This window comes from Euprymna scolopes, chromosome 16 (genome assembly GCF_053919585.1).
Source record: "Euprymna scolopes isolate OS-2025 chromosome 16, ASM5391958v1, whole genome shotgun sequence".
In the NCBI taxonomy this organism is placed as follows: Eukaryota; Metazoa; Mollusca; class Cephalopoda; order Sepiida; family Sepiolidae; genus Euprymna; species Euprymna scolopes.
In genome coordinates this window covers 1,178,259-1,204,000 of record NC_136497.1, presented here as the reverse complement: position 1 = coordinate 1,204,000, position 25,742 = coordinate 1,178,259, and the positions used below count along the sequence as shown (strand labels likewise).

At 36.2% G+C, this 25,742-nt stretch overlaps 1 protein-coding gene across 9 annotated transcripts in view; it reads right to left on the bottom strand.

Moving 5' to 3' along the window:
• LOC145295824 (serine/threonine-protein phosphatase 2A regulatory subunit B'' subunit beta-like) overlaps positions 1 to 25,742 on the bottom strand; it is a 455,722-nt gene that overhangs the window by 109,590 nt on the left and 320,390 nt on the right. For all 9 annotated transcript variants that reach the window (XM_080141514.1, XM_080141516.1, XM_080141513.1 and 6 more), the window contains 3 exons: positions 18,958 to 19,060; positions 9,288 to 9,362; positions 3,061 to 3,147 (listed from right to left, as the gene is read on the bottom strand). In XM_080141514.1, the coding sequence (XP_079997640.1) occupies positions 3,061 to 3,147; positions 9,288 to 9,362; positions 18,958 to 19,060 (265 nt within the window). The remainder of the gene's footprint in view (positions 1 to 3,060; positions 3,148 to 9,287; positions 9,363 to 18,957; positions 19,061 to 25,742) is intronic.

Sequence of the window (25,742 nt, the reverse complement as noted above, 5' to 3'; positions counted from 1 at the left end):
CAGTGTGAACAGGTATGGTATAATAAATTATGGGGTTTATCTATTTTATTTTTACTTTCATCATATTTTTGCTTTGGTTTTGATACCCCCAAATTCGAAGCTATCTCTTTACAACCCTTCCTTTTCATAACCTATCATACTTTCATAAATCAGAGTCCATTTTCTGTAGGCTGTTTTTGAACCCAGTCAATGACCGGTACTTTTTCTAATAATATATAATATTCTATATTTTTATTTAAGTCTGTCTTTAAAATTTAATCTTTTATCTTTCAAAAGGGCCTTTGCATGATGCATCTAAATATTGAGATGATATTTTTATATTTTTATTTCCTTTCTAAATTAGAAGGACATTACATAGAAATACTTGGTATTATAGCCAAATACACTACTACCCCACCTGGCAAGATAATCCATCTAAAGACAGAAACATTGGTATAAAATTTGCACTACATTGTTTCAGTTATCTTGCTTTGTCTTCGTAGGAGAATGTGCTGTACATGTCATACAAGCACATAGTATATCTATGTACATGTACAGATCTCCTTACAAGACCGACAGTGTTAAAAATAAAAATGGCATATGCAGGCTTAATGCGCTGGATACACACAGCCATGACCTATGATGTCACTTACAGCCATTCTAACATCATTGTTGAATATATCTAAGCACAAACTGAATGTCATATTTGCAGCAAGCTAGCCTGCTGAGCTATCTCTGTTCCCACAAACGTGTACAAGTAAAATAAGGAAGTGCCCATGGAGTTATCTCCCCTGATAGCTATATATATAGAGAGAGAGGACATGTGGGCAGCCATTTACTTTTTGCACAGATCTTGTCAACGAGCTAGAAGGATACAGTTTCACACTTTACATGGTGATACAAACAGGATTCATATTCAAAGCATGGAAATTTGTCAAACTATAATGGAGATTGAACTCACCACCAACGCCATAGAGCAAGAAAGCATATTTAAAGCAACTTACTAAGCTTCAAAAGAAAACAAAAAAAAACATAAAGCTAAGAAAAGAGATGCTTTATGGTCATCCCAACATGTTATGGGTAAAAAAAACAAAAAAACAGAACAACCATCGATGGGATTGGATGCAACTGATAGAGACTGGGCATTGCTTTTGGACACATGGACTCAACACAACGATATATATGGATTGGAAGACCAAGGTGCAATCCAGAATGAACTACAGGAGACATGTATACTAAAAATAAACAAACTACGTTTGAACTAGTAGGGCCAGAGAGGCTCAACTCTACAAAAAAAGAGTACCTTCTATGTCAGACACAACTGTTGGCAGCAAAAGGATTACACAAAGTCCACAGACAGAAATTCATGATGCAGAACAAGGGTGAGTTAGTAGCACAATTCTTATCGAGGCTACGTGGCCAAGCTAAATTTTGTAAATTTCAAATTCAATGTCTAAATGAACAAACTTGCCAGCAGCAACATGCAGATGACATGGTTGCAGAGCAGATGACATGGTTGGACTGAGAAACACAGAACATCAAAAGAGATTGCTGTGCTTACTACATTGGAGTAAAGTTTTCATGGTTGGTCTGTCTGGAGGCAACAGACAACCCCTCACTTTAGCAATGCCACACACCCTCTTGCACTATCTGGTATACAATTATTGAACCAAGAACAGTACAACCAGGGGACCAAGGCTACTTCGACCCTATGATATACCAAAAATTGCAACAGATGTGGGAAGGCATCACACCCTAGAGAAAGGATTGTCCAACAGCTGGACTCAAGTGCCACTTTTGCGAAGTGGTAGGGCACCTGTAAAAGGTATGCCATGAATTTGAAGGATTCAGAATGGAAGCCACGAACAGAATATCAAGAAGTGGAGAGTCATACATATTCACTAACAGTACCCCAGATAATTTTTCTGCTCGCAAGCACAAGGTACACCCAGCAAATGTGTCCCACCTTGAGATGAATAGGGGGAAATTTCAGGTGTGCACCCTAGAGTTACCCCTCTCAGTGACAGTAGAGGTGACTATGATGCCTGAAACTCCCGCAAGATTCAGACATGTTCTGAAAAAACTGGTGAGCAGTCATAAAGATGTGAACAAAAGAGACATGATAGGCCGTAAAACACCTCTGGGCTTTATTTGTCACAAATGGCCTAGAAGGAGCTGGACTTACTGACTCCCAATTTCCCGACCTCGTGGAACAACTCTTTGAAGAACATGAAGGATGGCTTGACGATGAATGCTTTGGAAAACTCACTTTTGATTAATGTTTAGTTTTAAAATATGCAAACAGAAATGATTTGCGGTGATTTTAAATGGTACCTCTTCTTTTATCATAAATTGAATTCATTAATAATAAAAAAAATTAAAATAAAATGGCGAAGTACACCGAAGCTTGAACACAGGATCATTCGATCTGTAGTCAAATGCTCTACAAATCTGTGTTTTTCTAAGAAATTATTTGTTGAGATTTTATTATCTCCCTTGCCAATGCAACTTAAAATATTCCCCTGTAAAAATTCTTTTTTATCTATGAGAAAAAAAGACTATTTTTAGGATTAGATTTTTTCAATTTTCCATACTTATCGTACAAATTTCTGTACAAACATTATCAAAGGACATCAGCAAACATATAAATTAGCTTTGTGTGAAATTTGAAAAAGATAGGCTCAGTCGTTTCAGAACATATAAGAAAGGAACTCACACACACACACACACACACACACACAAAGTGACTTTTATATAATAGTATATGATAATCCAGATGATCGCTGTCACATTGAGTTCAAAATAATACACAAGTATTCTCCAAAAAATCTGATTGTTGACTAATGGTTTAAACATATATCATTAAAAATAAAAGTTTCATTAATTTGTGTTAGTGACACATAAAAACGTTTTTTGTGCACTTATAACACTTTTATTGTTAATGAAATGTTTAAATCTTTAGTTAATCAGGGGTTTTTTTTTTCAGAAAATACTCTATTTGTGTTAGATTGTATACTTGCACTCACACATAAGCTTCAGTCATACTAATAGTTTCATGTTTATTTTTTTTTTTTTACTTACTTGTAAAAAGTTGCTCCTCCTAATTTCTGAAGCAGTTATTTTTCCAGACCAAGATCTATTTACAGAGAAAAAGATTCTTGAAATAACCTGAAATGAAAAATGCAACCATTATTAAATATAATATGTACAATTTGCTTTTCCTACACAATTAAGCCATATTTGTTAACCAACGATTAGAAACGTTTATAGCAATTCTGTTTAGTATCAGAGTATCTTTGGATCAGTGCTATTTATCCTTAGTTTCAGCTTGAGGATTATAGTTATTTCTTCAAGGAATTTGATATTTATCCAGATATCATTAATACTAGTTAAAAAATAGTCTAGTGACTTTTTTGGTAGTTTTAAAAGAAGTTATAATAGATTTCATTTAATTTCATTTAGATCAACTGCAGAATTGTGAGATCTTCAAAAATTTTATCTCTGGCAACATGAAGGATTCGCTGGATGTTTCAGAATTGTTTGATTTGAAGTTTTGTTTATGTCTTCTCTGCACTATGCTTAAGGTTTAAGAATGGTTGATCTAAATTCTTGAGAATTTTTTCTTGGAATTTGTTGAGAAGGTCTTAGCTAATACATTTGCTATTTTTTTTTTTTTTTAAAGAATTTTTGTAGATGAACATGTTTAAAGGTTGACTGGATTTTCTTAATCATTTTCAATCTGAATTTGTTCAGTTTTTCAGTATTTTTCTTTGATGTTTTTTTTTTCCTCGCCTCATAATCCAGTTCTCCTGATCACTGAAACACTTCTCTTGTGTTCAAGACTGATAATTCTGGCATTATGTTGTCATCCAAAATTTTCACCACTTTGATGTGACATCAAACCGATGAAATCTCCCCATAGTAATAGGTTCCTCGTAGGATGAAAATACCCTTGTTGACTGGACAGCGCCTTATGCCATGTTGTGCCAGTCTATTCAGAAAATACAAACTGGCAATGCATGGGAGGCTCACCAATGAAGACAAGTACATGAAAAAACAAAATAAAAATATGAAATCAAACTATCCGGGTATTAAAAAAAATTAATTTTCTTACTTTTTGGTTAAGATACAAATATGTATTCTTCTTCAAAACTTGTACATACAGAAACTAAAATCTTTCATGGAAGGGTCTTTGCTTCTGGATTATGACTTGAGGATGACCAATACAAAATACTTCTCTTTCTGGTATTTTTTAAAAAGTGATTCGCTTTATATGGGGAGTGTGGTGGTGCACAGTAGACGGATTGTCTACTGATCCGACAGAGTGTTAAATTCGCCTCCACACCATTTTATATACTAAGGCAAAAATCACTTGGCATCATCTGAATGAAATCTACTTGCCTCGACCAGTATGTAATCGTACTGGTCACTGGTTAAGCCTGACACACTTTAGTGATCAGAGTTCTCATGTCAATCACTTTGCCTCATTTTCACATGCTTGGAATTTTTCTTTGTACTTCATTTCTCTTGACTAACATCTTTGTAACCTTTGAGCTGACTCTCAGACCTCTGATTGAAATCACACCTTTGAGTTCCAACAAAATTCAGGTCTAAAATCTAAACCAGTTTTCACCAAATTTGATTCTCATAATCTCGTGTGAACAGTAATAATGATTTTCTCAGTGTCATTTCCTAAATAAATACTAGCGTTTTAATCACCTTCCATCTATATATATAAAAGCGAAAATGTATGTTCGCTTTTTGTGTATGTCCAAGAAAGGCTTTTTTCAGAGAAGTGGTCGGTCACCTAACAACTTTTTAAAACTTTTTATATCACATGTAAATCGTAATATCTCAGATTTAACAACGGAGTTTGCCTGTCTATTTAATTTGCTCGACTTCGGGAAGATAAATATTTAACAGTTTTCACTCACTGCATGTAGGTTAGGCCTTTTGATATAATGTTTCCCTCTTCCTCCAACGTCTTTGGGGAAAAAAAAAAAAAAAAAAAGCATTCCCGCACTAAATGAAATGCTACCCCACAGTCAAAAGTTGACCTCATTAAAACGTGCACCTGCCAAATCCAAGTAATTAAATAAATTCAAACGTGTTTCCGTTAGCATCTCATGGTGGCCTAATGGTTAAAACCGTCGCACTTTTTTTTTCACACTTTAATTTACAACTTTGCCTCAAGGGTTCGGGTTCGATCCTCATACTTACCTACCAAAACATTTTTTGTTTATTTTAACCCCCCCCCCCTGGAGTTTTGACTTACCCAAAACCACACACACCTCCAAACACCCGGGCAACGCCGGGTACCCCTCGCTAGTCTATATATATAAAAGCGAAAATGTATGTATGTTCGCTTTTTGCGTATGTCCAAGAAAGGCTTTTTTCCAAGAAGTGGTCAGTCGGCTCACAACTTCTTGAAACGTTTTATATCACATATAAATCATAATATCTTTGAGTTAACGGAGGTCGCCTGTCTATTTAATTTGCTCGACTTTGAAAAGATAAATATTCAATATTTTTCGCTCGCCGCATGTGGATTAGGCTTTTTTGTATAATAAAAGCGACACTAGTTCTAACGGTATTTTTCCGGTCGCGATCGCCGGAAATGTCCGAAAGCAATCAGCTTTGATCAATGTGGAAATTTTCCTTATATCAGACAATTGCTATTCAATTTGGACAATCCCCTTGTTATGGGGAGCTGGTCCCTCCCCCCCCAATATCTTGGGAAAATTAAAATAAAAAAAGTGTCCCCGCAGTTATTAAAACGTGCACCTGCCAATTTCCGTCTACCTGTTTTCCACCTGATTACAACTTGGATGTCTTCAAGTCCAACATAAACAAATTCCTGATGAACCACCCCCATAAGTAGACACTTTATCAAATCTCAACATTAACGTACTGTACACGTAATAATCCTTATCCCCAAGTGGCTTCCGGGCCTTGATAAGTGGTGACCACCTTGCAAAAAACATAAATAAATAAAAAAAATATAAATCAATGTCAGAATCCTGAGAAAATGATCTCCAGACTGTAGTGAAATGAGGCGGTAAATGGATGGTAACATTTAACACTACTAAAACTAAGCTGCTCTGCTTTAACAATTACAAAAAAGCTTTCCCCACTACTGATATAAATAATAATAAATAACACTTTACCTAAGAGTTCTTCCTTTAAACTCTTAGGCTTATCATTCACAGGCAATATGAGCTGGAACAAGTAAACTGAGAAAATTGTGAAAGCTGCTGCAAAGAAGGTGGGTTCCCTCTATCGTGCTAGAAGACTATTCACACCTGATCCTGTACCTTTGCAAAACCACCATTTACCCATGCATGGATTAATGTTGCCACATCTAGGTTGGTGCATGTACCACTAGTTTCTCCCTCTTTGATAGGGTCCAAAGAAGAGTCTCCAATCTAATAGTTTCCACTTTGTCAACTAAGTTCCAGCCCCTGTCCCATTGCTGCAATGTGGCATCCCTGTGTTTTACAAGTATTTTAATGGAATGTGCTCTGATGAACTCATTACACTTGTGCCCCTCTGACATACATACCCCGGCAAACCCATTTAGCAACAAAATCACACTTCTTCACTGTAAAGGTTCATAAATGCCCGAAAGCTTTCTATTCTAATAGTTTCTTTCCTTGGACAGCTAGACTTTGGAATTACCTTCCTGCTATCTGCTTTCCAGACTGTACTGACATGCAGAAGTTTAAATTTAATGTAAACCAACATCTTGTTCATCTCCCCTAAATATGGTCCCAAATAGAAACCCTTTATGTTCAAGTAGTGATGTGTATTGTTTGAGATAACAAAAAAAAAAAAAGAAAAGGTCCCAACACTGTTTTATCCAGTCTTTGTTTTTTTAGGTCTTGTATAAGTTTTTAGTTACATTTTCACAGTTATTTTACAGCATCGTAGTTTATTGTTATCCAAGTGTGGACTTTCGACAATGATCGGAAAATGGCCGTTGCCATAAAGGTAACCATGCACAACCAATGTAACATCATCTTTTAATTAATTGAATTTACAAACTTATTGAAATTTTCATTAATAAAACATCACTAGATTCTATGTTCTTTATTGTTATTAATAACAGATTTTTAGCTAGTAATAATACAATTCAAAGTAATATTAGTCTTATCTAGTGTTAGAATAATATATTTTTTAATGGAAATCATTCAAGACAAGGTGTGAAGCCACTTGATGTAAAGATATAAGGAGAATGAAAGATAATTATCACAAAGACAGAGGATGCCTATTGACCTTAGTCTTGAAAAGACCAAGGCTGTAGGTAGGAGGAAAACAGTGAGCAGTAAGAGAGTTCCACAACCTTGCACTTCTTAGAAAGAAACTACTGGAATAGGAAGTTGTATTACAATGAAGTATTAAAACAGTGAACTGTTGGAGACTACAAGAGATACAAGTCAAACAAGCTGGAACAAAAGAAGCATCGAATAGATGAGATAATTCTGAAAAACACATGTCGCAATAGTATTTATAAAAAAGACTGAGACTAGCAACATCACATCTGTGAGTGAGAGGTTGCAGAGACGAAGAAAGACTTGGACCAATCAAATTACAGATATGTTTCTGCACTTTAATCAAGAAGCCTCAAAACATTAACAGATACAGAGCATTGCAGGTGTGTACTTTCCATAGAAATGTACTTGCTACTATTTTTGTTAATTTAACAATCTAACCTTGTGATAAGATCTGGTAGATTTTAAAGAATAACACAAGTATTAAATGACAAGATGGCTGACACAAGAAGAAGGTTTGAGTCATCATATAAAATAAGAACAGCAGAAGAAAATTGAGTTTGAGCCAAAACAAGCAAAAATACGAGAGAAATGGAGGGAAAAGATTGGCATCTTCTTACTAAACATTTTTGATAGATTTTTAAACGGAAAAAACTTTTTAGATTCTGACTTTACAAGACTTAAACTCCAACCTTTCATCTCAGCAAAAAATATATAGCAAGTTCAATTAGGAACTAAACAAAATCTATTTACTCTGTAAATACCACCAAGATATTTTTAGTAGAATTGATATCAAGTGGTTGTCGTAACCAAAATAATGCAATGATGAAAATATCTTTTAGCGTAATAATATTTTTTATACAAAAAACAAAAATAAATTAAGTGCAGATTATATGATCTGAGGTACGTGCGAACATCAGTTTTCTCACTTCTTGCAGGTCCATTCAAACCAGCTTTTAATCAGTAAAAGTTTTATCAAAAACAGTTTTAAATTATTTCTTCCCAGTAAATAAGATTTATTGATAAGAATTCAAATTTAGGATATACGATGCATGTTGATTGCCAGTTTCTTGCTTTGCGTTCATAAGAAAACAAAAGAAATTAACTGTTACACTAGCAATATTCTAAATAGGAGAGAGTAGAAAAATGGACCTTCAGTTTACTTTTGACAGCCCTATTATTTTGCCCTTTAGTCTTCATATTTCATGAGCGATACTGTGACAAAAGGGTAAAAATTGCTGTTTTCTGGGTTGGAATCGATCTGTATTTGGTTAGTTTTTGACTTTGAAGTGGCATTTTTTAGCTTCTTACATCAAATAGCTTCATGCCTTGTCTGGAGCAATTTCCATAAAAATAGATAATTAGCTATAGCCTGATACTAAGGTAAATGATCGATTACTACATTTTCTCATGTCACATAAACAGATTTCTGCTTAAATAATCAAGTGTTAACTATTCTACACTTTTCCTGATGGATTGTTAACTATGCTGCGCTTCCAACTATTTCCAAGATTAAATTCAACATATTGCTGTCAAAATTCACTACTTCAAACTCGACACACTACTATCAAAACTTGCTACTCCAACATGCAAATTCAAAATCAACTTAGTCTCTGAAAAAATCACCCCTTTTTATTTAAACCGAAAACATCTCATTTGCATATGAGGTGACAAGATCGCCAACATACAAAAAGAAGCAGCAGCCATTCTTTTTTCTTTTTGTTTGCACAAAGCATTAATCTGCTGAGAGAAAAAGTTTATAACAATTTTTAAGGCATTTAATCATAGGATTTAAACAGGGGGTCAATCATACCCAAGTAACTAATTTGTCAAATTATAGCTATACTTCATATCAAAAGCATGTTACTTCTAATTGATATGCAAACAATAATAGCACATTGTCATTTATGACAAACAATTTTAGTTGGATTCTTCAAAACAAAATTAACAGATTGAAGAAAAAAGATTATTTAATGTTGATTCTTGCAAAACATTTTTAAAAAATAATTTTTTGTTTTGTTTGTTTTTATTAATTACCGTATGTACATATCTTGAATGGAATTCTCTGGCTTCTTGAAGAAAATTCAAGCCTGGGTGCGTCTCAACAACATCCTGAAAAACAGAAATCAATTTCTCTTAGAAAGAAGAAGAGGAGGGGGGGGGCACAAAAATCAGGAATGATAATATCAAGAATATGTAAACATCCTGAAATATGCAAAGAATTTAAGAAAATAAAATTTTTTAAATGGTTGTTGCCTTTTATGGCATATCAACCTTTGGGTCACCATTTTATGTTGAATCTGTACATATGTTTTGAATATTATTTTATAGGCAGATAGAATTGTTTTGTAATTCTGGCTTTGTGTCAGGTAGAAGTGCGACTGAGGTTATGTGACAGCTGCAGAAGAAACACCTGGTTATTGAGATACCTCTTTATGCAACTTTTGTAAATCTTAAATAAACCTCTGACCGTGTATGTCACCAAGTTATTTGCTATGCAACCAGGAAGCATGGAGTTGATGCATCGATTGTTGATATCATTCAATGAATGTTCGATTGTACTTCGAGTAGAAGTCATTTGGAAGACATCTATAGTGATGAGTTTGATATAAAAGTTGCTTTTTATCCTCGTGATTAAGACTGTCAACACAGGAATTCACACTGGTATCTCATGGGAGGATCTCTATGCTGTTGACTGTATTATCATAGCAAAATTGCTTAAGTTTAATGGAAGGTTTCTAGTAGTAAAAGAAGATACAGAATAGAAGGAATTTAGGGTAAATACAAGAAAGATAAAACCCATTATCTTGATGCAGGTTTCGACCTTCATAAGAGTTCCGGCAGATTTCCATGTGCAGACTCCCATACAGGTGGTGGCAGCAATAACACTTTCTGCTATGGGTGCATAAAAGGCAGAATGGACTGACGTCTTTAGTGGAAAATCCATCTTTCAGATTTGTAAGATATCAGGGCAAATACAGCCCCTTGATAGAAGTGTCTAAACTGGCGCTGATGTGTTGGAGATGGTAACTTTCTTTTGCTATCTAAGAGACATGCTATCAGCTTATGAGGGCTGTGAACTGGCCACCAAAACTGCCCGGAAGAATTTCTGTGAACTGTTACTATTTATCGCATATACAAGTCTTGTGAAAGCAGATGTTTATAGCTTGTAATGTTTCGTGTGAAACCTGTTTTTTGGCCAGAGCAAACCTGCAACAATTGCAACACAACAACAGGCCAATGATTAGACAAATTTGCAATGTGAAACCAGATGTGGCAGTTGTAAGGTTGCAAGATCTACTGGAACAGCTTGGCCTCATCGACATTGATATCATTAATAGAGAAAAAGGCTTTGTTGGTATAAACATGTGCACTGTTTGAGTGACACCATTAAGATAGTTTGAGATTTGTAAATCTCTGTTAGATGGGGGAGAAACCAACCTAAGTTGTCTTGGAGAGTACTGCTGCGGAGAAATTGCATAGCGTGAAAGCTCTCTGCAGACTATCCTCATGATAGAGTTTCTTGGAGGTGCAGATTGAGCTTTGTCATACATGTGTTGAATAGCAGAGGCATATATTTAAAGATGACGGGAGTTCATATTGGGGACATGACGATAGTGATGATGAGAGAGAGAAGACATTTATATATATTACAGTTCTTTTAACATATATTAGTGGAGAGGGAGATACTTCACTTATGATGATGGTGGGGAGGACACAATCTTCGAAGGGTTACACAATGTTCATTATAAGATGATAAAGACAATTACTTTTCGTTCATGATGACTTCTTTATTCATCAGATCGGTCGATCGATGACGTTAGGAATTCCACTTGTATCTACATGGTTAATCTTCTACCCTTCGCCTCTAAGGGTCTCTCTCCTCTCCAACTGACTGTCAACATTTCTGGTCAACTGACTGACTCTCTCTGGCTGACCGGCTGACTGACTAAAATCCAAACCCATAGTATCCTATATGGAGAAATGTCCTTTGTCTATGACGTCAGAAGTGTGTTTTCAAACCTGACTAATTTCACGTGGCTTTAAATATGTTTGTTCAACACACTTTTGACAAAACAAAAGAATCCTCAATTCTAATCTAACCTATTTTTAAACAATATAATTTAATTTGCATTGTTCATTCTTTTACTGACATATTTAATATTCAGATTTCTAAAAGAATTAATAATAAACTAAATTTCTAACATTCTATTTCTTAACTTTCCCTACAGGGTTCGATTCTAGGCTTATCCTAATCTCATTTTCACTTATCTAATGTTCTTCTTATTTACATGGAAAGGGGGCAGTTCTTTTCCATGTAGCACATGCAGCAAACCAGCTACCTGAATTAGGGCCCATTAGATTCGATGATGCCTTACATCCTGCATGTCCACAAAAAAATGATGATGATGATGATGTGTAAATAGTCTGCAAATGGGAAAAAAATGCTATTTAACTTATAGGTGGGACCTTCACAGTTACTAACACTCAGTCCTTATTTACTTGCCTTCCACAAGGGCAGAGTTAGACACAAGGTCAATTTTTAACGGGGGATTATCCAATTCTCAAAAAGAGGGCACTCAATTGCAGCAAAAATAAAAATTATATCACTCTAGAAGAATCTCTCTTACAGATACTCCTCGTTAAGGCACATAATCTGATATACGTAGGGATATCGGCAGTTATCAGGATATAATCAAATCCTTCTTAGATAAGAGAAAAATCCAGGTTGTCCTCGACAGTCGTACATCTAAACAGTGTGATATAAATCCGGGAGTGCCTCAACGGTCTATCCTTAGACCTCTATTGTTCCTAATATTTATTAATGACCTCCCTGACAAAACTGGATGGGTATATATGCTGATGACACTACACTCTATAACAGGCATGACAGGAAAACAAATGAACACATATCTAAAGAAATGGCAGAAACACTAGAGGATGATCTCCAATCTGTAGTGGAATGGGGACATAAATGGATGGTCACATTCAATGCTGCCAAGACTAACCTGGTTTCCTTCAATAATTACAAGAAACCTTCTCTGCCACCAATAGCAATGGCCACTGACTCCCTGTCTGAGAGTACATCTTTCAAACTGCTTGGCCTAACGTTCACAGGAAACATGAGTTGGAACAATTATATTGAAAACATTACCAGGGCCGCTGCGAAAAAGGTAGGCTCTCTCTACCGTGCTAGAAAACTACTGACACCTGAAAGTATCTTGTACCTCTATAAGGCCACCATTCGCTCATGTATGGCGTATTGTTGTCACATTTGGGCTGGTGCATCTGCTACTAGTCTCTCGCTCCTAGACAAGGTTAAAAAAAGAGTCGCCAATCTGATAGGCCCTGAACTGGCATCTAAGCTTCAGCCTCTGTTCTATAGACGAAACGTTGCATCCCTCTGCCTGTTCTACAAGTATTTTAATGGTGAATGCTCTGACGAACTGCAGACACTTGTGCCCCCACGACGTAGAAACCCTCGACAAACCCGACAGACAGCTAAACCCCACCCCCACACAGTAGAGATCCCTAGATGTAAAAGATCTTTCTACTCCAGTAGTTTCTTCCCCAGAACCGCTAAACTCTAGAATTCCATTCCAGGTTCCTGCTTCCCTAACTGTACTGACATGTAGAAGTTCAAGTGCAACGTGAACCAACATCTTGCTGCCCAAATCCCAACATAGTGCCCTAGTAGTTGCTGCCCCTGATAGTAGCCCCCTACACCAAAGTGGCAATGCGCTTTGTTTGGGTGAAAATGTAAAAAAAAAGAGTATGAAGTGTACTCTGTCCAGTTTTATCCAAGTCACAAAGACTAGCTGAAGAGAATTCAACTGCATACAAGAAGCACTGTTTATTAGGTTGACAAGAAAGTTCTTACAGAATTTTAATCTTGATTTCAAATGATGTATTTTTAAATAAATTTTCGTCATAACACCTTTACTTTATATATCATTTTAAAGAGCATTTTTCGTGCTATTTAATCGTTAAAATTACAATCGTTTTAAAATAATTATGTCTTCTTTTCAGAACGTTGAATACAAGATGGAAAAAAAGCAAATTTGTACAATTTTCTTATTTCAATTCAATCTAGGCCAAAAAGCTGCTAAAACAGTTTGCAATATCAATGAAATGTTTGGTCCAGGAACCACTATTGAATGCACAACACAATGGTGATTTAAGAAATTTCATGCCGGCAATGCTCAATTCAGTGGTTAGATGCCAACAAAGCTCCATGAGTTGCACAAAAAGAAGGTCATGCTGACTATTTGGTGGTCTGCAACTGGTCTTATCCTTTAGTTTTTTTTAATGCAGGCAAAGTACTGTCAACAAATGGATGAAATGCATCAGAAACTTCAATAACAATAACAAGCATTAGTCAACAGAAAAGGTCTCATTTTCCTCCACGAAAAAGCCCGACCACATGTTGTTAAACAGACCCTGCAGAAGTTGAACAAATTGGGCTACAAAACTGCCTCATCCGCCATACTCTCTAGACCTCTCACCTACTGACTAAAACTTTTTCAAGCATCTCAACAACTTTCTGCATGAGAAATGTTTCAAAAACCTAAGCGATATCAAAAACGCCTTCAGCGACCTCACAGCCACCAGAACGTAAGAGTTTTACATTATTGGCACAAATACTTTTTGTCAATCTGATATTTTTTAGTGTTACTGACCGATTTCTTTATCTGATTTATATAAATACAGCTTTTTCATTTGTGAACAATGCTGGATGCATATGGCAAAATCAAGTTGAGATTACTAAAGTTAAGTGATGGTAAGTCTGATCAGTATTGGATGGGTGGGAATTTGAGAATATCAGCCATTCCAAAAGTAATGTCTCCCATTTATATATTTTTTTTTTTTGTTTTTTTTACAAAGGCATCACCACATTATCAAGGCCCAGAGGCCACTCAAGGTTAAGGGTTAAAGAGTGTACAGTAGAAATTGGTCAATATAGTAATCATTAGTAATGAAAATTTGGTAAATTTAATAACTTATATGGAACGGCTCATCAAGAACTTATTTACTTTAGACTTGAACACAACCATATTGTAGTCAGCCGGAAAGCAGGAAAACGGAAGACAATTCCACAGGCGTGCAGTTCTAATAAAAAAGCTTTGTTCATGGAATCTACGTTTAGGTTTAGGCACAGATAAAGAGTGGGGGAAATTATTGATAGTGTTTACAGCTAGACGAGTGTTTCTTGTGAAAGTTTGGCGAGGGGGGACCATAGATTGAAGCTCAGTTGAACACTTTCCATGAAAATAACGATACATCAGAGACAAACTCGCAACATCTCTTCTGTGAGATAGAGGTTGCAAGGAGGAGAAAAGGACATCTCCTACGAGGCTACGAAGTCTATTTTGAACTCTATCAAGGCAGGACAAGTCCTTTCTAGCAGCTCCTGCCCAGATGTGGCAACAGTATTCCATCCTTGGACGTACCTGGCTCTTATATAGATAGAGAATAGCATCAGCAGTGAGATATCTACTGGATCGATAGAAAGATCCCACCATTTTTCCAGCGGCCTTGGCAACAGATTTGATATACGTGTTCCATTTAAGATCAGGAGTAATGGTCAAGCCCAGAAGCTTGTCAAAACTTGAGGCCTCCTGAAGACGAGAGCCATTCATTTCAATTGATGACAAATGTGGATTAGAATGTTGATGATGTAAAGAGAGAAGCTTGGTTTTAGATGCATTAAAAGTAACCAGCCACTCCTTTCCCCATTGTACTACGTGCTCAAGATCAGAGGAGAGAGAATTGGAGAGAACTTGGTCGTTTACTGTCTTAGATGTGGTACCATAAATGGTAGTGTCGTCAGCATAAATGTCGACAAATGATGTAAGGATATGATTTGGAAGATCATTAATGTAGATCAGGAAAAGAGTTGGGCCCAGGATGGATCCCTGAGGGACACCGGCATTAATACTGTGAGCTTCTGATTTTTGCCCCTCAACTACTACTCTTATGAACCTATCAGAAAGAAATGATTTAATAATTGAGAAGACTTTTCCAGCTATACCATAGTTAGCGATCTTATGAAGTAAACCTTTATGCCATACCCTATCAAAGGCTTTAGATATGTCAAGAGCAATTGCCCTAGAAAGATTGCCACCGTCGAGAGATTTGCTAATCCTATGCGATATAACTGTAAGGACATCTGCTGTAGATCTAGCAGAACGGAAACCATATTGAGTGTCACTAAGAAGGTTATTTTTGTTGAGATGTTTGATTACTTCTGTATTTAACACAGATTCTAGCAACTTACTCATGACGCACAGGAGACTTATTGGCCTGTACTGAGAGGGGGATGAGCGATCACCTGAATTCTTAAATACAGGGCATACTGATGAGATTTTCCAGGGAGATGGGAAACTATTCTCCTTAAGACAACGTTTAAACAGTTTTGTAAGTATGGGCGCTAGTTCAGGTTGAAGTTTTTTGAGTACTATAATTGGAATACCATCAGGGCCAGTTGCTTTACTGGAATCAAGGTTTTTGATTAGCTTCGCAACATCACGTACAGATATACGTATATCACATAGCGTGTTTTGATACAGGAGGAAATATTGGGGGTTGGCGGTCTTGGTCGCAAAGGGTAGAATTAGCTGCAAAGTTCTTGACAAAGAGTTTGGCTTTGTCTGATGCTGACGAGATTACCTCAGGTCCATTGATAATAGTTGGGATTGAGCACACGCTTCTGTTCAGGATTCTGTTTGCTATTTGCCAAAACTGGTGGGAACCAAGCCGCTGCTCAGCTACTTTGGACTTAACAGATTGAGCATATAACTCTCTTGCGTTCCTTATTACTTTCTTACAATGGTTGCTGGCAGTCCTGTAAACGGCTTTAGTTTCCATACATCTATTACGTTTGAAGCAGTGGAAAAAGTGATTTCTGTGCGCAATGGCAGCAGCACATTCTGGAGAGAACCATGGCTGGCTGTTAGGTTTTTGCTGAAACTTTTTAGAGGGTATAAAATGGTCAATACCTACAATTAACCATTCAGTTAGGTCTAATACTATAGAGGACACATCCTTTTTAAACATGGAATGCAGAGGTAGATCAGATATAAATGTACGGAAGCTATCCCAGTCAGCCTTAGTGTATCGATATACTGTACGATGAAGAGGTACGTCTGGGGACTTATTACATTTCATTTTTATCTTAATTGATACAACAGAGTGGTCGGAAGATCCAAGAGGCGACAGAACAGAAACTGAACATAGTTCAGGGCAAGTTGTGAGAAAAAGGTCTAGTAGGCTCGCATACTGGCCGTCATTATCGGGCACACGGGTAGGTTCCTGAACAATCTGAGTGAGGTCATAGGCAATGGAGAAATCATGACAGAACCTCCCCTCATCATCGGTCTTGTTCGAGTGGGTCAACCATTCGACGTTGTGAACATTGAAGTCTCCACATACGTGAATGTTAGCTGAAGGATAAGTAGAAAGGACTTGGTCAATTTTCTCAGATATGCTTTGAAAGATAGTAACTCCGCTGTTGTGGGGGCGATAGAGAGTAAATATAAATGCAGTAGTGTGAGCTAAAGCAACCCGGAAGCACATATAGGGCAAGTTAGGATCTTCCCTGGAGATGTCCCTCCCACATGGAAAGCTATCTTTAATATAGGCACATATTCCATGCCCATGGCGATCTTTGGGGTCAGATTTAGAAGTTAAGTTAGAGTATCCTGTAATTGCAAACTCATCTAGGGAAATAGCCTGTCCAATGCCAGTTTCACTTAAAAATAAAAGGTCTGGTTTAGTCTCCTGTAATTGGGTTTCAACCTCTGGAAGGTTAGAACGTAGACCCCTGATGTTGGAGAAGGAGACATGGTAGTAGGGGTCTACGTTGGAAGTTGGAGAACCGGGTTTAATCGTGTATTTTTTCTTGAAACTTGTCATGATGAAATTTTGGAATTTGTGGACTAGGTCGACAGATTTACTTAGAGCAGGACAGAGAGGGGAAACTAAGAGAGAAAAAGAAACGAAGAATTTTTTTTTTTTTTTTTGTACCACATGATAAGGTAAAGCCGTAACAATTACCCACTAGTATGGCATCGAGAGGCCCCACCAGAAGCTACTGCATGGTCCAGATTCCATTCACCAAATGGCAATACAGCAGCCCCAGTACTTTGCACCTGCTGATAGGACAGCCTCCTTAGTGGTTAATCCAAGGTTCGGGTCCCTGACTATCAGGCGGATAACGTCAGCCCAGACAAAACGTTTACCTCCAGCACCCTTACTAGTGACATGGCTACAAGGATAGACATAGAAACAGAAAATTTCCACCAACTCTGCCAACTGTTCGCGCAAAAATACTGCCAACCTAGAAAACAGCTTTTTCTTCTCCCTTTGTCAGAAAAATCACTCTTCCGCCCAAATGGATCAGAGGGGATTGCAAATTGCATTATTATCATGACTGAACTTATGCTTTCATAGCCTGAAAGTTTCATCTCTCCGTTACAGATATTAATAGTGTTAGACTAAGAACATTACCTTCATCATGGATGTGTGTCAGAAGCAGAGAAGCATCATTAAATTCCTGGAAAAAGTGTATTGAGAATGATGGTGACTATGTAGAAAAATAAATTCTGAGGCACAGAAAGTCACTTGATTTAGTGGTACCTCTCCCATCTTTGTAGCTCTTCGACTTTTTGAGTTAAAAATAAAAAAAAAAATAGGAGGCTTTACTTTTGGAACCGCCCTCATATGTGGGAGGGCAGCAATATCTTCCTCTCCTCCCAAAAATAAAATAAAAAACTGATGTTGGCAAAATCATCTCCATCGATCAGGATATACATGTGATTGAGAACTGCTCATGAAATTGATATTTCCTAGAAATTTGCTGCTTTGGAAGAAGTCAATTCAGCTCATCCAGAGTAAAGGTCACACCAAGTATAGGTAATGCCAGATGCCTCTACTAATTTTCTATTAAATGAGTGTCAAAAACACTCCTTTCTGCAAATACGCTGCAATGTTACAATGAGAGTACAAGGGAAGAAAAATGTGCCACGAATGGCTGACATGAAAAAAATGGGGGGGGGGTATTTTTCCAGCTCAAGCAAGTGATCGATACTAATTTGGGAACTATGAATTGTATAGTTAAAAATATATCTATATATTTTTTAATTAGTTGATACTTTAAACAGGCACAGAATAGGTAGAAAAAAGGGAATTGTTTTTTGTTTGTTTTTTTTGTTAAAGGGAAATTGCTTGTTTAAAAAGAAATGTGTGAAGTGGAGCCAACTCTAATTTGAGAAGCAGGAGTAGAAGCAGCTCCAAAAGTAACCGAGCAGATAAAGTGTTCTGACAAACTTGTTACAATAGTGTACTCTTCAACCTAAATTCCTCTGACAAACTCAACAATCAGCAAAACCCCACTCCTTCAGTAGATGCTAGAAAGCTTTCTACTCTAGTAGCTTCTTCATTCGAACTGCTAGCCTTTGAAATTCCTTGATTCTATTCGTTTTCTCGACTGTACCTACATGAAGACATTTAAATGTAATGTGAACAGCTTGCTGCACAACTCCCCATTTAGTATGCTCCTATAAATCTGGCCTTTTATTCACAGCATTTTATGTCTCCATGCAATGTACCTTGTTTGGGATGAATATTAATAATTTTAAAAAAATCATTAGTGATATAAAATCTTTTAGTTGTGTACATGATAATAAAAACAAATAAAAACATTTACCTGTATTAAAGGTACAAAGTCATCAACGACCAAGAATTTTGATCCAGGTTTGGCAAGCAACCGAACAAACTTAGATGCATCATCATGGCATGTCTGACAAACTCTGAAAAAAAAAACAAGTTTTAAAAATATAATAAATATTATTATAATAATAATAATTGGAACTTCTCTTCAAATTTCAGATTTTGCAATCATACCCATATCCCTTAATTTTCCTTTAAAGTTGATAAGTTTTTTTCTTCTGATGAGTTAAGGGCAGAATAAATTCAAAAAAATTGACATAATAATTACATGAATGATTCTGTGCTATGAAACAGGTGCTGTAAAGAATTGTGCATCTCAACATACTTAAAGAAATAAAAGGTAAGATGGTCAATATCTTGAAATTTGGAATATAAACTTTTTTCATTTATTTATATGTGCACTGTAATAACATTGAGCTTCATAAATTAAAGGATTGATATCAATAAAAGGTGAAATATAATTAAACATATTTAGCCATACACATAATAATAATAATATAAATAATAATATGTATATTTTCAATAATTAAATAGGGTGACATAAGATGGATTCTCTATGTGTGCTTTAAATTCAATAGCTTTTCTTTGGGGAAGCGGGGGGGGGGGGCTATCAACACTACAAGAAGTGTTTCTTTATTCTTATATTTTTACAAACTTAAAATTATCTCCATTTCTTTTTATCAACATTTTCTTACCAAATCCTTTTTCATTCCAAGAAAAAAAACAAAAAACTTTCAACTGTTTTCTCAGAAATATACATTTGTCTCTGATGAATTGTTTGGTGAACTTCCTCTATTCAATGAAACACATGTAAGACATACTTCATAAAAAATATGAATAAAATATTATAAGTGAATTAAATGCATCTTGTGGTTTTGAAATGTTAACTAACGATAGAAAAGAAATTAATATAGCAGTAGTCAATGCATCACTGTGTTCAACTCGAGAACCCTGAACTTGTTTTTAAAATCTTTGCGCAACATACTCAGCAAGTTTCTCATTGTCACTGAGCACCAGTTGCATGATTTTTAAGAGGCGTTTTTGAAAGTGATGAATCTCTCAACAAAGGCTTCCTTTTTAGGGCAATTCCTCTTGACATATCAAAGGCCTTCGATAAGGTATGGCATAAAGGCCTACTTCACAAGATCTCCAGCTACGGTATCACTGGAAATGTTTTCTCAATCATTAAATCATTTCTCTCTGATAGGCTCATAAGAGTAGTGGTTGATGGGCAGAAATCAGAAGCCCACAGTATTAATGCTCAGGGGTCCATCCTGGGCCCAACTCTTTTCCTGATCTACATCAATGATCTCCCTTAAATCATTCGTTGACATCTATGCTGATGACATAATCATCTATGGCAACACATCAAAGTCCATATATGACAAAGTTCTCTCTGATTCTCTCTCCTCTGATCTTGAGTGCGTGGTACAGTAGGGGAAAACCAAGCTCCTATCTTTACATCATCAACGCTCTGATCCCCATCTGGCATCAATTGATATGGGTGGCTCTCGTCTAGGGGAGGCTCCATGTTTTGATAAGCTTCTGGGCTTGACCTTTACTCTTGACCTGAAATGGAACACGTACATCAAGTCTATTGCCAAGGTCGCTGGGAAAATGGTAGGATCCTTCTACCGCTCCAGAAGATATCTCACTACTGATGCAATTCTCTATCTATATAAAAGCCAAGTACGTCCAAGGATGGAGTACTGCTGCCACATCTGGACAGGAGCTGCTAAAAACAGCCTATCCTGCCTTGACAGAGTACACAATAGACTCCGTGGCTTAGTGGGGGATGCCTTTTTCTCTTCCCTGCAATCTCTCTCCCACAGAAGAGACGTTGCGAGCCTGTCTTTGTTTTATCGTTATTTCCATGGCAAGTGCTCACTGAGCTCCAATCTCTGGTCCCCCCTCGCCAATCTTTCACGATAAACACCCGTCTGGCTGAAACTACTGTCAATAATTTCCCCCACTCTTTATCTATGCCTAAATGAAAACGTAGATTCCATGAACAAAGCTTCTTTCTTAGAACTGCACGCCTGTGAAACTCTGTACCACTTGCCTGTTTCCCACCTGACTACAACTTGGATGTCTTCAAGTTCAACATAAACTAATTCCTGATAAACCACTCCCTTAAGTAAGACACTTTATCAAATCTCCAATATTAACAATTACTACGACACTATCCCATTGATTACTGTACACGCAATAACCTTTATCCCAGAGTGGCTTCTGGGCCTTGATAAGTGGTGACCTCCATGTAAAAAAAAAATGTGAATGAAGAGACAAGACCTGCCTTGAAGAAATGCTGTCAGGTGAGTATGTCTTTGGAAATTTAAATTTTAGGTGATCAACAACATGCATCGCTACACAATCGATCAATCTCAGATCTGATCACGTTTGGTTGGAATGAATATCAACATAAATGCATTCTGAAGATTTGAACGAAACATGCAAAACATCTGCAACAAAAACAACAAATCCTTGCAAAACTCTGCAGCAAAGAAAAATTATTTAAAAAATAAAGAAAATAAAATGTCAAACAGAAAATTGTTATTATTTCGCACAACTGTTCTCATCTTGAGTGTTATTTTCACAATGTTTTGACTGATGTAACCTCCAACCTTCTTGTCGAACTAAAATTTTTTATGTAGAACTAGGAAATCTGCATGGAATTTCATATGGAACTCTTCATTTAGTCAACAGAAGTAGCATGATCTTGTTCTGTCAGCCATTACAGGGTAGAAGTCTCAGGTAATTCATAATTGGATTCTGTATATGGTCCTCACCAAGGATTGAACCTTCAACCTTCAAAAGAGTGTCACAACTTAATTTTACCAGATACTTTATCCGTTACGCCACGGATGCTTCAGATTCAAAAACAGAAATTTATTAACTCTATTCTCAAGCACAGTGATTTTGTGAAGTTTGTTAAAGAGATACGACCGGCTTCAAGCTTAGAAGCACTCAAAGATTAACTGAAATATTTGAAAGATGTGTTAGATGTCAAAATCGACACTAATGGAAATAAAGTTCAAGTGGAAGTTGTTTTCTATTTCTCTTGACTAATTGATGAGAATAAAACAAGTCGGCTCATCTTCATCTCTAAAGCAACACTAGAAGAGGGAAAAAATGTTATTCGGTGAATCTGCTGAACATTAAAATAACTCCAACAGTTGTGATGAAGACTCAGGGTTGCTGTATATTATAACACTAATTTTTAAAGAAGAATAAAGGTTAACGAATATAAGATCGTAGTGTAGTAATCACTAATGGTGTAAATTGAGTAGAATTTGATTATTTATGGAGACGGCTCAACAAGAACTTGTTTACATTGGGTTTAAAGGCTAGCATGTTGTATTTAACCGGTAAGCATGCCAGCAGAACAGTGTTCCAAAGGCGGGCAGTTCTAGGAAAGAAGCTTTATTTATGTGTGTTTAGATTTAGGCACAGATAGAAAGTGGGAGGAATCATATATAGTGGTTGTAGCTAGTAAAGTGATTTTTGTGAAAGTTTGGCAAGGGGGGACCATAGATTGGAGTTCAGTCGAGCACTTGTCATGAAAATAGCGATAGAATAGAGACAGATTCACAACGTCTCTTTTGTGGGAAAGAGGTTGCAGGGAAGGGATTGACCATGATGAGAAAAGACAGCCATTGTTTCTCTAAATACTCACAGAGAAATCAAGAAATATTAGGAAGCAGTTGAATCAACAAATAATGCGAGAGGGTCAAGAGAAATATAGGTAGCTAAGAGACAAAGAGTGGACTCATCCGTTAATTATAAATTACGGCTAATTAGAACACTTAAAACAAAATTGCTTTTCAATATTAACTAAAGTATATTTTAACATGTATTTTGTGCTATTAAATGTATAGGAAAAAGCCTCAGGGAAACAAACGTTGATCAATGCAAATTTTGATGATGATGATGATGATGATGATGATGATGATGAATTATTATGAATCAAATATGACTGAATTTTGGTTTCATTTTATTGCAGACTTAAATTGCATTTGAAACATTCTATAATTAAAATTAATTTCCTGCTGTCCCATAATTAACACATTTTGTCTAAAACTCTTCCTACTTTAAAAAAAATCGCAAACTCATTACATCATTCCTCTCCAATGATGTAATATGAAAGTTAGTGTATTGAGCATGTACAAAATTCTGTAAAATAATAAGTAAGAAACAAACAGTATATATGAAGTATTGTTGCCACATCCAGGCTGGTGCATCTACCACTAGTTTATCTCTTGGATAGGATCAAAGAAGAGTCTCCTATCCAATAGGTTCCACACTGTTAATTAAACTTCAACTCCTGTCTCATCGCTGCAATGTTGCAACCCTGTGCTTTTTTTATTTTAATGAAATGTACTCTAATGAACTCATCACACTTGTGCCCTATCGACATACATCCCCCTGACAAACCTGTTTAGGATCAAAATCACACCTCTTCACTGTAGAGGTCCCTAGATGTCAAAAAAAGTCTAATAGTTTCTTTTCTCGGATTGTTAGACTTGGAAATTCCCTCCTAGTTATCTGCTTCATTGAATGTACAAACTTGTAGAAGTTTAAATGTTATGTAATCTTACATCTTGCTCAATATGGCTTGTTTGGGGTAAACATGTGTTAAGTTTGCAGGTTGAAACAAGTAACGTAGAAAGCAATACAAATGACGACTCAACAAACAACGGTAGATCAAATAAGAAGTGTATTAGGAAAAGGTATATTTACAGGATATTTACATAATGGTGTCCAATAAGAGAGTCTTTGCTCGAGAAACATATCTGCTCTCGGCGGCCTTCAGTGGCTTCTGGTGAACACACACTCAGACTAACTGAGTCTTCCTATTTATGTGTAATTACTATCCACATATGCAAATGAATGTGTGCCACCACAACACCCTCCTCCCAAGATTTGAAGTCGCACAGATTTCAATATCTTTTTCTCTTGGGATTTAACATTAATGGTTCATTAAACTTTCTTTTTCTACCTGATCTTCGAGGTTCAGGTGTATATTGAGGTGGTTCCAAATTAAAGGATTCGTATATGATGTCCATGGTTTCCTCCTCTACGACTGCTGTTGTATAATCACCATCTTGAATGTGGCGTTTTTTTATTTGGTTCAGGTGCCTTTTATGTATATTTTGTGGACCTTTAATCATGTATGTACAATCACTAATGCGTTTATCCACTACTCCACATTCCCAGTAAGAAGTGTTATTCCTGTAGCACTTGAAATATACTCAATCTCCCGAGTTATATTTCTTTCTTATCATGTGTGTAGTTATCCAGACAATTGCCTGTCTTGGCAATAGTTTATCAAACGCTGATTTCACCCTCTTTTTCTTTACATATACGGTGGGGCTGCCCAGTCGCTATGTTCTATTTTTGATAGTATTCCTGTCTGTTCCAATCTGTCTAATTCTTTATTAATCTTTTCCAACCCAGCGAACGGAACGTTTTGCTTTTTTCTAAAGATTGGGCTGGTGTTTTCTATAAGTTCAAACGAGGCCTTAAATTTATTGCAACGACCTAATTTAGTCATAAATACATCAGGGAATAATTTTTTTAAGTCCTCTTTTATATTTTCTGTTGTTGGAGTAGTACATTCTATTTTGTTACAGAATGTATTAATTGGCTTATCCCAGAGTCCAAATTTCTCAATTAAATCTATTCCAAACAGGTTTTCGCTATTTTTCAATACAAACATTTTTAATTTCTTCGTAATCCCTTTTAATTTTATCGGAAGGATAAATTCTCCTTCAAATTTTATCTCACCACCAGTTACCGTCCGAGCGTATTTACCTTTTTTTTTATTTTTTTATTTTTACACAGTGATCACCACTTATCAAGACCCGGAAGCCACTCAGGGATAAGGGTTAACTTCTTTTCATCATGGTTGGTTTATCCAACTTTTTCCATGTATTCAAATTTATTATAGAAATATCGGATCCTGAATCCAGTTGTAATTTTATTGGCGTTTTAAATATTTCCGCTTTTATGTACTTTCGCCGATTTTTGACTAATTTTTCATTTGATTTTGTTTGCTGTACTCTCTTTCTGGTGAAATCTTTATATCTGCAACATTCGCTTTTATGTCCGACTTTCTTGCAAATGTAGCATTTTTTCTTCTTATAAGGGCAATCCGATTCCCAATGTCTTTCTGCGCATCTTTTACAGTTATATCTAGGAAGAGACTTGTTATATTCTTTACTATAATTATAATTATTATATTTGGAATATCTCGTTCCGTTTTGACTGCTTTTATTTGTATAGCTCTTGGTTGGTGTGTATGGTTTTTTAACCTTTCTTACATATACCACTCCGGATTCTTCTATCTTTTTTTAATCCTTTTTTAGTGTAATGGCGCTTTCAGAATCCTCTGCTAATTTCTGAAGTGTTAAATCTTGCTCAGATTCCAGCTTAGATAACACTCGTCTGCATATTTCTGCATTTTTCGTGGAGACTAACCCTTGTGCGAAGATTAGGCATTTGAAATCTTCTACTGTTAGTTGCGCTAGCTTAAAATTATCAGTTTTTATTGACAACTGATGCGTATGTCAAATATTGGTTGTCCATCTTCCTTAGATTCATACACAATAATCTCTTATGAAAAAGATATATATTCGGATTCAATAATTCTTTTAGTAATTTTACAGCTTTCATGAAATCTAATTCCGTAGTTTTTTTTAGGTAGTATATAATCTACGAACTTGCTGTGTTCTCTTACACCCAACTTCCTGAGTAAAAGGC